The following is a 17,190-nucleotide window of genomic DNA, read 5'->3' on the forward strand; positions in this document are numbered from 1 at the left end:
AAAAGTATCTGCTCTCCATTATACCCCATGGTGTGGAGAGATCACATTCAAGGAGCAGAGATGACCCTAGGTTGAAGCAAAGGATAAGTTGATAGTTAAGAGTTTCTCAAACTTGAACTTCTCAACAATAAATGAGAAATAAATTAATTTTTGTAACTTAAATCCTCACACATGTATAATAAACAGTCATCCTATCTTCACAATTTTAATTGCTGGTGGCTGGACTCTCGCCATCTTTGGCTAAAATGATTTTGATTATTTTTTTTTTACTAGAATGAATTTTATATATTGATCTTGTCTAGAAGTTTCTATGCTATTTTACAGATCTCCAAGGAATAGAATTTTATTACTTGGATATTTTTCACTAAGATTATGCATATGTACTGTCAGAAAAAGTCTTCTTTCTAACAAATCACATCTTCAGATGCCACAATAAAAATCAGTGTTTCTTTTTGCACTAGAAACAGAAAACTACAGAATATACAGTTTCTTCCTTGAGTATATATTTATACTCAAATAAATAATCATACATTCAACTACATATTCAAATTTCTATTCTTACAAAATGGAACTGAGTCCATAAATGAAAGCGAGATGATCTCTGTGTATAATCACCAATGCCTTCAATGAAGATACAGTCTAAGAAGCAATCTGTTCTATTCATGCTTCCCCAAATACCAGCTAGACTCCACCCAGTATGAGTGGAAAATAGCACATGTACACACAAACATTTCAGGGTTATTCACAATGGAAAATAATCTATCATTTGAGAGCTGACTAAGGGAAACATTTCACAATATCACGGTTGGGAAAATTCTGAGCACAATCATTCTTCTTCAGTGGCCAGAGGGAAAGTAGTGAGAAGAAAGGTCTCCTGGGAACAAGTGGAGGTTGCTGAGCACCGAGACCACATTTGGCAGATACTGGGGGAAAATAAAAAGGCTTTGAGAACTAGGATGTTGAAATGTCATAGAACCCACATAAAACGTTGGAAGGTATCCAGAACCCAAAGGTTCTTAAGCTAAAACCAGTGATAACTGTTATTAGCCTACGATGTAATGTACAGTTTTTAAATAAACAATGGTCCTCTTAATTTTATTTGTGACTCAATTAATTCAGTCACAAAATGTTTTTCAAGCCCATCTTGGAAAGACATTTGTACTGTGAGAAGTTTCTAAAGCACTTGTATAAAGGACACACAGACTTGCCAAGATTTAGAAGCCTACTCTAGAGCAATGCTGATCAGACATTCATATTCACAGGAACTAGTCTAAATCTAACACATATTAGTTGCATGAATAAGGGTCATAAGAACAGACTTAGCTCTATAATTTGATTATATAACCTTGGTTTGATTTATAAACAAACCAAAAGGACAGAATGTGTTAACAAGATTTTAATATGTTTTCTTCTCTGTCCTCATCAAGTAAGAAATATTTGCATATAAAAAGGCAAACATTTTAATTAGTTAGAAATAAATAAGGTAGCTCACAGAAAACACTTAACTCAAGTCCTCATTAACTCTAAAATACTAAATTTTGTAATTCTAGATTCTGTCTCAGCAACATTTGATTTTGTGATATAGAAATGTTTAATATTATTACAGTAAAGTCTGTTTCAAATAGTGATAACTTATCAACAACTTGCTTATATTCAGGCTTTCCCCCTTCTTCTTAAGTACTCTGTTTATTTAATATTTGAAATCCTATCAGGCAGACATTATTATATTATTATCAAATCAAAATTGGAATCACAAAGAGGTGCATTGATTCATCTAATTTCACACTTCAGACAAATATGGGAACAAGAGATTTTTCTCTACTTCCCACATCTTAACTAATAAATCCTGATTACGCTCTACATTGAGAGATTATGTCTCTCTGTTCTCTCCCTCTCTCCCTCTCTCCCTTTCTCCCTCTCTCCCTCTCTTCTCCCTCCCATCCCTCTCTCTGTTGGAAGATAGGCCCATGCACATACTCATGCATGTGTGCTTTTGCTTTCAATAAAGATTCGCCAAAACTTTCATTTTCCTGACGTTCTATCTTTAAATCATCAGGAAAAAATGTCTATTCTGGCAATCCTAAAGGACCTCACCATAAAGGCATCATTCTCCTCTCAGTTAAGCAAACTGTTTAGTTTATTTAAAAAAAAAGATTAACCACTGTATTTCATTGTAGGCTGAAAAAAGTAATGAATAAACCAATCACTTTGGTAACAAAGTTTGTCAAAAACAATTATAGTTTATGTACTCAGCTATCGATTAATTCTGTATAGGTAACAATGTTTAGGCACAGTGTATAGGTACAATGTTTAGACTAAATTCAATTGATAAATTTATCAAAGCATGTGGATGCATATTGTTTTTAATTTTTATAAATTCTTCCACCCTATGAATAATAAAGACTAAAATAATAGCTTCAGAAGATGCTTCAGTGTAGGCAGCAGTCTGACATATTAGACATTATAATGAAGTTACTCTAAACCATGAAGTTAATTAACCTATTGTGTTGGTTGCTTTTCCTGTGGAAAAAGTAACATTTGCTGAGTCATAGACCCAAATTCTCTAATACTAAGTTTGAAATTTCTATGATTTGAACTTTATAGGTGTTATTTTTTAACAAATCATGAAATTATGGCTAAAGTATTTAGCTAACATAATTAATACAATATAGCTAATAAAATTTAGGTATAATGTGTAGTTAAAATGTTTAGACTAAATTCAAATGAGAAATTTACCAAAGCGTGCAAAAAACAGTTTGCAATGTTTATACATTCTCCCACAAAAATTTGCTAACACTAATGGGTCCACACTTGTACAATAGAACAAGTATAATTACACTGCAACACTATATTCTGAATTATAAGAATAAAAGGCAAACAACTGATACAGTTATAACCAAGGCTTTACTGACCTTACAACCTCCCCTCATTCTTTCCAGTAAATTAGGGATTAGGTAACTTGACTGAAAGTTTGTGTCAGACATTTTCACCATAATATCTCTGTAATTTCCCTTGTAGCGTGCCTTGAATGGAATTGCAATGCATATTGGGAATGGAATTTTCTTTTTCTTATCTGAGCATGCAACAGTGATGACATTGCTGACCAATTCTTCATTATCATTCACTAAAAAGGAGCTCATGTCATTTGTTATCTGGCAGTCAACCTGCTGTAGGATGTGCAAGGGCGCAGTAATGTAACAAGAGACTTGAGGGTCAGCCCCATCACTCAGCACAGCAAGATACCTATAGGACAAAAAAAAAGTGAGCTTCATTTTCCAACTGTTGTATCCATGCATCGTACAGCCAAATACGGAAAGACATAGAGTGTGAGGAACATTGCTTTGATATGAACCTTACTTCTCCCATTGATTAACTCTTCAATCAAAAAGATGCTCAATCTCAATATGCCACAATTTCCTGCATTATAGGTGAAAATAATATCTACATCACAGGGAAGATTTGAGTTGAACATTCATTTCTACCATAGATACAAACAACTATGCCTCTACATTGTAGGGAAGTTACCTATACTATACTAGTTATGGTAGCTAAATACATGAACTATAATTGTTCTTGACTAATTGTTTTATCAAAGTGATTGATTTATTCCTCACTTTTATTGAACATATTATAAAATTCAGTGATTAACCATGTTTTTTAAATAAACTAGTTTGTTTAACTGTGAAAGGAGTGATGTGTTTAATGGTAAGGTAGATCCTTTAGGATTGCCAGATGGATTCTTTTTTCTGATAATTTAAACATGAAAAGTCAGGGAAAGGAAAGGTTGAGCTAATCTTTATTGAAAACAAAATCACACATGCATGTGCATGTGTTTCTCTCCCCATAAAGACAGGGAGTGGGAGGAGAAAGAGGGAGAGAACAAAGAGACAGAATTTCAGGATTGTGGGTAATTAGACTATATGTATTAGGGGTAGAGAGGATTCCTTTTCTTCCTCAGATATGGCTAGTTTGGGTTAGTGTGCGACACCACATCATCCTACAAGAAAAGCTAATTCATCCTTTCATAGGAGGTCAATTCCCACCTTCCACCTGTCCTGGGAAATTTGAAAACTCTGAACACTTCCTTCCAGAGAGAAAAGGGTCCCCATGTCCTTGAATTGGAGAGGAAGAAGAATAAGGAAGTTGCCTGTTTTAAATGTTTGCATATAAAGTACATTAATCTACCCAAAGCCTCTTATTTGTCTGCCTGTCTGCCTACCTGCCAGGGATCTGTATGACTCCTATTCCCTCAAGAAGAAGTGATGAATATGGGATACAGAAATTGTCCAGGTATATTAGATCATGTAGTGATGTTTACTGAAGTGTGTGTGTGTGTGTGTGTGTGTGTGTGTATACACATGAGTGTACATGCACATGCACAGGCACACAAATGCACATACACATGCATATGTATTATTCTTCTTAAATAGGAATAGATTATTTCTAATCCTGAGATCCTCAGCTGAAGAATTTTTTTTTTTTTGGTTCTTTTTTTTCGGAGCTGGGGACCGAACCCAGGGCCTTGCGCTTCCTAGGCAAGCGCTCTACCACTGAGCTAAATCCCCAGCCCCTCAGCTGAAGAATTTAACTATTTTATACCTCTTCAATATTATCTTTACAAAGATTTTTAGAGACTTATAAATTTAAATTCAAATTTGAAACGAGGCATTTCCAGTGTGTTCATAAATATCATAACCACTTAGACTAGTCAATATTCTAATGCTTTGTGTGGGTCAGATTTTATGCTACATAGTTTTGCTAAATTTTAATATCTTTTATGTCAAGTGCTGCTATCTTTACTATTTTACACATAGGGAAATTGAGGCTGAGATTTTTACCTTGCTACAAATCGTATAGGTATTCAGTTTTTGAACTAGTAGTTGACTCTATGCATGTTTAGTGTGGAAGTGAAAGTTCTCAAGTATTGTCATTACTTTCTCAAATCTTCTCTAAATAATGTTCAATCCATCTATTATAACTTGAAACTGATATTTAATCTATGATCATCGGAAGTTTGAATGAAATAAAATTGTTAAACATCTTTAATAATAATGTACCCAAATCAACTGTACATTCAGTAATGATTTGATCCCTATGTTAAAACCATCAAATTGGAGTTCCCCTTTGATGTTGTTCAATTCACATCAGAGAAGTAATTTTAACAAAGACACTGTTGACAATCAATATGGGGACTCTACTTATAACATAGGACCATCTTCTCATTTATATGTTAATAAAGTTTTAGCTCCTTTTCATTTATTGTTGAATAAAATTTTAAATATAACTTCATAAAGAATGTAGTAAAATGCTTAATTCATAAATATATGTATACAATCCTAAACCTAAAAAAGTTATCTAGCATGCTGACCTGCTTAACTTTTTGTTTATAGAAATGAGAATTCAGAGAAAGATAAAAAAAATTCATCAAGTGATTCAGTAAACTAGATTCATATAACTTCAAAAATGCTATCTTCTCTTTCCTAGAAAACATCTCAATACACCCACTATTACAAGGCATGGTTCCCAAATGACAAATAAACGGGATAGGAGATTTGTAAATAAGTCTGTTCTCCACAGTACTAATCAAATATGACTTGTCTTGTTGTGAAGTAGATCACTTTAGTTTAGCTTTTTCCCAATTTGTGTACATACTAGTACAGCAACTCCAAAGGATGAGGCTTTTGGAAAATTATTGTTGAGGAGCCACAACAGTTTCTAAGCAAGGCTTTGTTTATTGCATTTACTTTTATGTGGTCTGATAGCTTCCTAAGCCCAGGGACCTGCAATGGAGAGTCATCTCTGTAAATATGCAAGCCAAGCAGAACTGGTTCAATGCCTCAAAGAGGAAGTCACTAACCAGAGAACACCTAAAGGAGGTGTTAGAGGGAGTGGTGCAGGCAATGACTCACTAGATGGTGTTTTGAGTCATTTGTGAAAGGGAGGCTATGAAGTGTCAGTGTTTTTTTTTTTCAAAAAACACTGTGGTTTTGGAAACCACATCTTGACTACTTTAGAAGTTGCATTAAGTTCTCTTTGCTGTGGGTATATTGCACCCTTTTTTCATTTTTATAAAGTCCCATGATCAGTATAAGCAAAGAACTTGCAAAAGTACTTGGTAAAGAACAAATACTTGGACTTGGTGATGTTTTTCCAGGAACAATGTTGTGTGTCTCCCCATCCTATTATGCAGAGATGGATACAGGTAAAGAACAGTATTGAGAAGGGGTAGGAGAGTGAAAGTCACTGGTTATGACATCAAATAGTACATTAACATTTAGCTGAGTGTCATCACTTGCAGAAGAACCCAACCCCAGGCCGTTCAGTTACTATCTCATTTGCCACCATATACCCCAAAGAAGGAGATAGTATTCCTCTAAGTAAGTGACTACTACCAAAAAAAAAAAAAACCAGATAAAAAGATAAAAAGAAAGCAAAAAGAGAACATGAAGCAAGTTACCCACTGTCAAAAAATTCGTCAATAATAAGACCACAAATAAAAATGAATTTTTCCTGTTTTTCAAATATTTTCTGACTGAGTCACATTGCTAAGGAAAATGTTGTATCTATCTAAAAACATATTGTTTGATATACCAATCTAGACAAATCAAGAATTATTTTTCTCCCATTTTTATTTCATGGAGTTTTAGAGAAGCTGAAGAAAACAAATAACAAAACAAAATCAAAAATCCTGGCAATTTTATAAGATTTAACTGGTGAGAACAAAATCATTTATCTTTAAGACCCTAAAAAGACCACCATATGTCTCCTGGAGTTCAGAAGACAAAGTTTAAAGATTGATGAGAATTATCTTTATATATATATATATATATATATATATATATATATATATATATGTATATATATATATGATATAACAAGTATATATAGTATTTATATAATCAGATTAGCTAATTGTTTTTTTAATATTTTAACATTCCAAAATCACTTTTTCATCACAAATTTAATTTTACTATATATAAGTGTTTATGTTCTGAACAAGTTTTGTAAATACTTTCATAACTATTTGCTTTTCCTTTAAAGCACTACTTAATATCCATGTTTCCTAGAATTATGAAAAATACAATGATATTAGCAATAGCAGCCTCATACATTTCTGTGGGGATATTTAACCCAAATCACTGGTTTGCAGTAACTTTTGGAGATATTATATTAAAATATAAAACTTGATGGTATATTCCCTCATAAAACATGTTGAGATTTTATTCCATATGTGACTCTTTTAAGTGCCTTTGAAGAAACTGATTAGATTATAAAAAACACTGTTCTCATGAATGGGACTAGTATTATTAATAAAAGCCTTGAAGCTGGTTTGACCCTTATACCATTTGAGAATGCACGAAAGGGGGTGCCATCTATATATCAGTAAGCTCTTAGTAGCCACTGACTCTCTCTGCCTTTCTTTCCTCTGTCTCCAGAACTGTGAGAAATCAACTTCATTCATTCAAAACAATCCACTTTATGGTGGCTTGTCATAGCAGCAGGATTAAGATGTTTAGTGACAGGTTGGAGGTATGACTCAGTGGTTAAGAGCACTGACTGTAGCAGATCTTCCTGGTTGCTATCCCTGCGGAGAGCTAGTAGGCAGCACCCCATGAGCAAACTTGAGCCTCGGGACCACAGGAAAGACAAACCTTCCTGCTCCAAGCGACCTGCCTGGTGAACTCAACACACAGGCCCACAGGAACAGCTGAAGACCTGTAGATAGAAAAATTACACACCTGAAAGCATAACACTCTGCTCCCATAACTGGCTGAAAGAAAACAGGAAAACAGGTCTACAGCACCCCTGACACACAGGCTTATAGGACAGTCTAGCCACTGTCAGAAATAGAAGAACAAAGTAACACTAGAGATAATCTGATGGCGAGAGGCAAACGGAGGAATCCAAGCAGCAGAAACCAAGACTACATGGCATAATCAGAGCCCAATTCTCACCAAAGCAAACACGGAATATCCAAACACACCAGAAAAGCAAATCTAGTTTCAAAATCATATTTGATCATGATCAGGACTACAAGAAAGACATGAAAAACTCCCTTAGAGAAACACAGGAAAAAATTAATAAACAAGTAGAAGCCTACAGAGTGGAATCGCAAAAATCCCTGAAAGAATTCCAGGAAAACATAAATAAACAAGTAGAAGCCCATAGAGAGGAGTCACAAAAATCCCTGAAAGAATTCTAGGAAAACACAATCAAACAGTTGAAGGAATTAAAAATGGAAATAGAAGCAATCAAGTAAGAACACATGGAAACAATCCTGTATATAGAAAACCAAAAGAAGAGACAAGGAGCCGTAGATACGAGCTTCACCAACAGAATACAAAAGATGGAAGAGAGAATCTCAGGTGCAGAAGATTCCACAGAAATCATTGACTCAACTGTCAAAAGATGATGTAAAGCAGAAAAAGCTACTGGTCCAAAACATACAGGAAAATCAGGACTCAATGAGAAGATCAAACCTAAGGATAATAGGTATAGAAGAGAGTGAAGACTCCCAGCTCAAAGGACCAGTAAATATCATTAACAAAATCATAGAAGAAAACTTTACTAACCTAAAGAAAGAGATGTCCATAAACATACAAGAAGCCTACAGAACTCCAAGTAGATTGGACCAGAAAAGAAACACCTCCCGTCACATAATAGTCAAAACACCAAACGTAAAAATAAAGAAAGAATATTAAAAGCAGTAAGGTAAAAAGGTCAAGTAACATATTAAGGCAGACCTATCAGAATCACACCAGACTTTTTGCCAGAGACTATGAAAGCCAGAAGATCCTGAACAGATGTCATACAGACCCTAAGAGAACACAAATGCCAGCCCAGGTTACTGTATCCTGCAAAACTCTCAATTAACATAGATGGAGAAACCAAGATATTCCATGACAAAACCAAATTTACACAATATCTTTCTCCAAATCCAGCAAAACAAAGGATAATAAATGGTAAAGCCCAATATAAGGAGGCAAGCTATACCCTACAAGAAGCAAGAAATGAATTGTCTTGGCAACAAAACAAAGAGAAGAAAAGCACACAAACATAACCTCATATCCAAATATGAATATAACAGGAAGCAATAATCACTTTTCCTTAATATCTCTCAACATCAATGGTCTCAACTCCCCAATAAAAAGACATAGATTAACAAACTGGATACGCAAGGAGGATCCTGCATTCTGCTGCCTACAGGAAACACACTTCAGAGACAAAGACAGACACTATCTCAGAGTGAAAGGCTGGAAAACAATTTTCCAAGCAAATGGTCAGAAGAAGGAAGGTGGAGTAGCCATTCTAATATCAAATAAAATCAATTTTCAATTAAAAGTCATCAAAAAAGATAAGGAAGAACACTTCATATTCATCAAAGGAAAAATCCACCAAGATGAACTCTCAATCATAAATATCAATGCCCCAAATACAAGGGCACCTACATACATAAAAGAAAACTTACTAAAGCTCAAAAAACACACTTTGCAACTCACACAATAATAGTAGGAGATTTCAACACCCCACTCTCATCAATGGAGAGATCATGGAAACAGAAATTAAACGGAGACGTAGACAGACTAAGAGAAGTCATGAGCCAAATGGACTTAACAGATATTTATAGAACATTCTATCCTAAAGCAAAAGGATATACCTTCTTCTCAGCTCCTCATGGTACTTTCTCCAAAATTGACCATATAATTGGTCAAAAAACGGGCCTGCAGGAAGACAAATAACCCTATTAAAAATTGGGGTTCAGAGCTAAACAAACAATTCACAGCTGAGGAATGCTGAATAGCTGAGAAACACCTAAAGAAATGTTCAACATCTTTAGTCATAAGGGAAATGCAAATCAAAACAACCCTGAGATTTCACCTCACACCACTAAGAATGGCTAAGATCAAAAACTCAGGTGACAGCAAATGCTGGCGAGGATGCGGAGAAAGAGGAACACTCCTCCATTGTTGGTGGGATTGCAGACTGGTACAACCATTCTGGAAATCAGTCTGGAGGTTCCTCAGAAAATTGGACATTGAACTTCCTGAGGATCCAGCTATACCTCTCTTGGGCATATACCCAAAAGATGCCCCAACATATAAAAAAGACACGTTCTCCACTATGTTCATAGCAGCCTTATTTATAATAGCCAGAAGCTGGAAAGAACCCAGATGCCCTTCAACAGAAGAATGGATACAGTTAATGTTGTACATCTACACAATGGAATATTACTCAGCTATCAAAACAATGACTTTATGAAATTCATAGGCAAATGGATGGAACTGGAAAATATCATCCTGAGTGAGGTAACCCAATCACAGAAAAACACACATGGTATGCACTCATTGATAAGTGGCTATTAGCCCAAATGCTCGAATTACCCTAGATGCACAGAACACATGAATCTCAAGAAGGATGACCAAAATTGGAATGCTTCACTCCTTCTTTAAAAGGGAAACAAGAATACCCTTGGCAGGGAATAGAGAGGCAAAGATTAAAACAGACACAGAAGGAACACCCATTCAGAGCCTGCCCCACATGTGGCCCATACATATAGAGCCATCCAATTAGACAAGATGGATGAAGCAAAGAAGTACAGGCCGAGAGGAGCCGGATGTAGATTTCTCCTGAGAGACACAGCCAGAATACAGCAAATACAGAGGCGAATGCCAGCAGCAAACCACTGAACTGAGAATAGGACCCCCGTTGAAGGAATCAGAGAAAGAACTGGAAGAGCTTGAAGGGGCTTGAGACCCCTTATAAACAACAATGCCAAGCAACCAGAGCTTCCAGGGACTAAGCCACTACTACCTGAAGACTATACATGGACTGACCCTGGACTCTGACCTCATAGGTAGCAATGAATATCCTAGGAAGAGCACCAGTGGAAGGGGAAGACCTGGGTCCTGTTGAGACTGGACCCCCAGTAAACTACATTGTTGGGAGGAGGGCGGCAATGGGGGGAGGATGGGGAGGGAAACACCCATAAAGAAGGGGAGTGGGAGTGATTAGGGGGATGTTTGCTTGGAAACTGGTAAAGGGAATAACACTTGAAATGTAAATAAGAAATACTCAAGTTAAAAAAAAAAAAAGAGCACTGACCTCTCTTTCAGAGGTCCTGAGTTCAAATCCCAGCAACCACATGGTGGCTCATAACCATCTGTAATGAGATCTGATGCTCTCTTCTGGTGTGTTTGGAGACAGCTACAGTGTATTTATATAAAATAATTAAAGAATTTTTTTTCAAAAGAGATGTTTAGTGACTACAGAGAATGCACAGATAAGTAGCCATATATAAGCATTTCTCAGTGTGCCTTTACTTACTCCTTTTCCATTATGTTAGCCTTTTGTCTTAGGCTCTCTGTCTCACTATGAAGATTATTCATGTCCTTACTGGAGACATCCCATGTGGTAATCTTTTCTCTTTGGCTTTCTGAGGTCTCTTGAATCTCCCTTGCTGTTGTCTGGATCGCATCATGAATGTCTTTCTTGTTGCTATTTGTGTTCTCAGCAGTCACATGTTCAATTTGTTTTTCATCTTCATTTTCTGTATTATCAGGGAACACTGTGTTCTGTGATTCTTCTTGCCCTATTACATTTCCACTCAATAGGGCATTGTTTTCTTTTGCCCAGAATTTATCTGTGTTTTATTTTCTGTTAACTTGACCTGGTCCGTGCAATGGCTCTCCCCTGCATTTGTAGAAGCAACAGTCACTGTTTCCATGACATTTAGTTCCCTTCTTGAAGCAATGTCTGTTGCTTTGGTATCCTGAATGGCTGGTATTGTCTGCTGTGGAATATGGTCCTCATGCATGCTGCATAAATTACACATCTCTTTTTCTTCTCTCTTTAGAAGCAAAGCAGTGTTCCCCAATATTCATTCTTTTTCATGAGGCAGTCTATGAAAGCAATAGTTTCTGCACATGTACACACACAAAGAAGTAAAAACTATGTCAAATTATGCTTCTATGCAGATGAAGGCGATGGTTGCACAATTTGCCTCCATTTAACACTTACATAACTAGGGTGAAACGAACTCTACTTTTAACATAGTAGCCAAGAAGCGAAACTGATACGTTTGGCCCATGAACATTCTTTAAACTCTATTGATAAATGTGATACCTTCTCCCAAATAAGAATGAAGTCAACAAGTTCTCAATCATTTGCTATATTTGACCATTTTCTTCTTTGCTTTGGGTGATACTATACTATGTCAATTAGCCATTTTAATATCAGCTATAAGATTACCTGAGCACCCTGGAGAAGTAAATGTCAGAAAAGCTACAACTGTGTAATTTGTGACACACATACTGAATTTTTGGTGGAAAATTCAATCCTCCCCATGCTGAGAATGTGATCATTAAAATTTGTCAAATTTCTGTTTTAAAGGGTAATTTCGACCATATCATTCTGACTGGATCTTGCGATGATCAATCAATGACAAACAAAGACAGAATGTTCGACTCTAAGGCTATAAGCATCATCAATGTCTGAGTTTATCCATTTCTCTTTCCATCCTTATTTCATCCCAGGTTTCCATCTGTGCATTTCTCTTCCCAGGCTTCCTCTAGGCTGAACCTTTCTGTATTCTCAGCTCTGAATAGGAATCTGTATCCAGAATCCACACATCTCTCTAGGAAGATGAAATTCAATGTCACCGGATAATCTCCTCTCTAGTCTGGGCTTGCCTTTGCACTGCAGTTCAACTTATTCTTTGTCTTTTGTCTGAGATCCCATGTTTATTTTGAACTGGTCTTTTCTGGTAGTTGAGTACTTGCCTTGACTTGTTGTCTAGGTCTGTGTTCAATCCCTTCCTTCGACTAACTTCTAATCATGAGCTCCTGCTGATGATTCTGGGATCACACAGCTTTGGGACAGATTTCTCTCATGTTTACTGATTGTGAAGCCCTTCATGCTGTCTACTCTGGATTCCTGACTGAGAGGCCTGTACACGCACTTTGACACTGTATGTCTGGGAGTTGGATTTCATAATGCCACCTAGATTCTGAAAATATTGCTATTAAGACCATATTTTGTAGATATTACATTCTCAATACTTGTACTTTTTAGAGCACACATACACACACACACACACACACACACACACACACACACACACACACATTGACCTCGTCATATTCCCAAGAATTTACATTGTTCCTTCAGTATATTAGGGATCCAGTTCCTTCTAGCTCATCCAGTCTTTCCAGGGTTTTTGTAATTAATAGGACTAGGTTCAAATTACTCTAGAGTTAGAACATGCTATTCCAAAACAGAAAAACTACTTGCTCTGCTTTAATTAGTCTTGTACTTTCCTACCTCTAAGGCTTGTAAATAGCAAGCCAAACATCTGAATTTCCTGTTGCTTGGCTCCGATTCATTGCTTAGGTATCGGTTTAAATAGGAATTATTTCCTAGCAGAGCTCTAAATTCCCTTCCTTAAAATGTGATCCGGGTTACTGAAACCTAAAAACACTTCATCTGTGCCCCAATAAGAGGGGATGTTTGCCGGAAACCGGGAAAGGGAATAACACTCGAAATGTATATAAGAAATACTCAAGTTAATAAAAAAAATGAAAAAAAAGGGACCTTTAAATCCTGTGAAATATTGTCTTGCCTCACTTTCCATGTAATATTAGTTTCTTGTAAGCAGAGATTCTACATTCACTGTATTTCTACACATAGACCCTCTTATATGCTGCTGAAATAAGTATTTTAAAACCAAGCATAAGCCCAAGCAAGCAAAAGAGACTACTTGTCTTGTCTCCAGATACATTGATTATCCTTGTCAAGCAGTATATATAGCTGTTGGCAGGTAGCTTGAAGAGACACTGCAGTGTGCTCCAAAAGTTGATAAAGGGCTTCATTGAGTCTTTGACCTAAAAAAATAACAGTGGCTGTCCAAGTGGCTCCACCAACCTCCTCACGGAGATCATCACCTAGGAGTGCCTTCTTTAACATTTGGTTTTGTCTCCAAATCTGCTTCAATATTTCGCCTAATTTACCTGACCTCATGTCTTCTGTATTCATTTCTAAGGTCAAAAAAAATGTATTTCTCCCCTGTCAACAAGGCCATGCTAAACAAAAGGTTTAGCATGTTCAAACTTGGCAGTGGTTATTTCTTCCAAAGTCTTGAGTAGGATCCAAGTCAGATAGTCAAGCATTCTCCTGCAACCTAACAGTTTAAGCTTGTTGTTAACCAGTGAAAAGTTACTAGGTGACCAGAAGAGGGGCGTTCCTGAACTCTGGGTGCTACTGTGTACAGAAGAGATTAATCACAGGGACAGTGTTGGCTCACATAATCATATGGTCATATAAGCTTCACAAATCAAAATGCTATGAAAATGCCACATACCCTTTAAATTTTGAAGTAACAGAATATGAATGCCAGGTAGAAGATGAACTCCACTAATAAAAATAAACTTCTCTTTTCTCTTTCTTTTATTAGAATACTGCTTATAGAGAATAGACTTGTTGGTGAACCAGTGGAAGTGGAAGCCCTTAACCTGCCAAGGTTGGACCCCCAGTGCAGGGAAATATGGGGAGGGGGTAGTAAGGAGGATGAATGAGGAGAATTCCTGTATGGGGGAGAAGGAGGGGATCAGGACTTATGGATAGGAAACTGAGAAAGAAAATAGCATTTGAAGTGTAAGTAAAGAAATATATCTAATAAAAAAGAATACTGCTTATAAAATTTCTGTGTATATCTATAATTATTAATGAAAAGTTCAGTTGGTTTTAAGATAATCTGGGAGTATAGAAATAAGGTTTAGACAAATAAGACTGGCTATAAAAATTAGAATTTGTTGGAACCGGATATAGCTTCATATGGCTTTTTACTTTAACTTACAGTCAAGTAAATTAAAGAGTAAAGATTTAAATAAAATAAAGAGATGAAAGAGGTCCAGGCATTGTGGCTGATGCCTCGTGTATCATGCAGCAATGGTAACTCCCAAGGCAGGGTGGTTGCTTCAAATATAAGACCAGTCAGAGCTCAATGGTGAAACTCAGTCAAAAAACAACCATAGCAAGAGTTGAAAGGGGGAAAAATCCTTTTGTTGGAGCATAGGCTAATACCATTATTTAGTAAATGTAATTACTACTTTCTTATATGTAAGTGTACATTGAAATTGCAATAGGAACTTGGTCTCAGCTCTGCTCTTTGATTATTCCTCTCTAATTGTGTCGAGGGCTTCTCTACAAAAGGAGAGCAAACCTGAAAAGCAGCTTCTTCGCAAAGAGTATTTACTACCATTATAATTAAAATTCAGATGCAGCATGTTCTCACTGTGCTGCTTGCACCGTGGCCACAATATATGTGAGATCATTGCACAACAGAGCTTGATGCAGTAGGGCCTGAGATGGACTGCAGAATAGCCTGTTTCCTCTCCTCCAACTCCCCCTTTTCTGAGAAGAGAGGGCACACAGCAAAAGGAGAAGGAGCTATAAGTTCAAAAACAACACTTGCTCCCTAGAGAACTTAGATGGAAATCAAATGTTTCCATAGGGAGTCGAGCATGCCTCCCTCTCACAGTCAGCATTATTTCATCTTGAGCATGAAGGCTCTTGGGGCTTCATTCAAGACATATAAACCATTGGAGGGAACAGTTCCAGGAAATAAAGAAAGAAAAATGAAAGAGCAAACTTGCAGCTTTCCCAAACTGCTGTGGTTCATGGACTCTGAAGGACAAGGAAAAGAGTACAGGAGAGCTGAGGACTCCAGAGTATAACTCCCTTTCAGGTAACTAATACTGAAGGGAGAAACTGTCCCCCTGAAGGATGAGCCTCCAGTTGGCTATCCAATACCAAATGGTCAACACTGAGATTATATATTTATACTTGCAACACTAAATAGACATGTCAAGTTGTAAAGTTGTATTTATATACTCATGAATGACCACAATAACTGGGGGAAGCATGGGCTGTCAATTTGGAAAAGCAAGGTAAAACATAGCAGTTGGAAGGGTTGGGGGAAAGAGAGAGCAAAATAATTTAATCATGTCTTAATTTTAAAAGTTACAAAGTTCTGTTTTCCAGTGAAACTGCTTTCTTGAAATTGTGATCTATATCATATAAAAGATTACATACAATTTTCACATTCCTTTCAATTTGTAAAACATCCTGATTGCATCTTACTCTATTCTTTTGGCTAAGCCCTGAACATATATTCCAGGTCACATACAAATGACTTTTGTTCAAGACTGATTCTGAAAATCTTCCTCTAATATGTACTGTGAGCCCAGATGTCAGGTCTTTCAGGCAGATGAGCAAATGATCACAATACAGCCAATGCATGAAACTTTAACTGTCGAAGATATTCAAATTAAAAATCTAAGGATAAGCAGGATATAGAACACAAAGAAGTACAATGGTACTTTCACAGTAGAAATTATAATATTGAAGGTACAGGTATGACAAATTGTCCAGTGGGATGGCAGTAGCAAGATATGTATCTAGGGGAAGGCTCAGTGAATGAGTCAGAGGTAATGGAAACAGTTGCATCCAGTATTTGTGAAGACTAGAGAAGTCAGAATTTGGCTTTGCGGATGGAAGGGAAATGTTACATATTTAAACCAAGTGACAAATGCCATCAACTCTGTGCTTCATGTTGCATAAGGCATGTATGTCAGATATTTACATGTTGGAATACTTGAGGGTCTACATTAAAGCAACAAAAGTGGATGTCTTGAAAGCAGATTGGATTTGGAAGTAGAGTACACAGAATTTACTAAACTGTAAGACTGAAGGAAATTGTAAGCATTGGATACATATCCACTTATTTATTTAGTGATAAAAGTACCACTGTTGACAATAACTAAGCCATATCACTTAGGTCAATGCCTAGTTGGTCAATATAGTAAGAAATTTAAAAGTTAAGAATTGTATTAAGACTTTATGTTGGTGAAATGGAACTGATCGATTTGATTTGTAGCTTTCAAGTTAGCACAGGAAAGTCTTTGAGACTATGTTAGAAATTGTAAATATAACTGTTATTCACCAGATGTAATTGTCCTCTCAGAGGCTTACTGAAGAAAAAGCTTACCCTTTTTAGCTCTTTCTGATCTCTGACAGGCTGATTCAACTCAGCTTTTCTGGATCAAACTCCTTTCCAAGCTGACTTATTTAATCTAGCATCTCATGGCTTCTCACTGAATTGCTCTGCTTAGCCTCAAACAAACTCGTGTAATT

The 17,190-nt window shown here is 36.4% G+C and overlaps 1 protein-coding gene across 1 annotated transcript in view; it reads right to left on the reverse strand.

Annotated features, from left to right (window-relative positions):
- Dthd1 (death domain containing 1) overlaps positions 1 to 14,393 on the reverse strand; it is a 103,524-nt gene extending 89,131 nt beyond the window's left edge. The window contains 5 exon segments of the mRNA XM_063273758.1: positions 2,913 to 3,243; positions 11,326 to 11,629; positions 11,632 to 11,877; positions 11,880 to 11,920; positions 13,763 to 14,393. Coding sequence (XP_063129828.1) covers positions 2,913 to 3,243; positions 11,326 to 11,629; positions 11,632 to 11,877; positions 11,880 to 11,920; positions 13,763 to 14,031 — 1,191 coding nt within the window. The 5' untranslated portion in view covers positions 14,032 to 14,393.
- Positions 14,394 to 17,190: the final 2,797 nt, after the last annotated feature.

This window comes from Rattus norvegicus, chromosome 14 (genome assembly GCF_036323735.1).
Source record: "Rattus norvegicus strain BN/NHsdMcwi chromosome 14, GRCr8, whole genome shotgun sequence".
Lineage (NCBI taxonomy): Eukaryota > Metazoa > Chordata > Mammalia > Rodentia > Muridae > Rattus > Rattus norvegicus.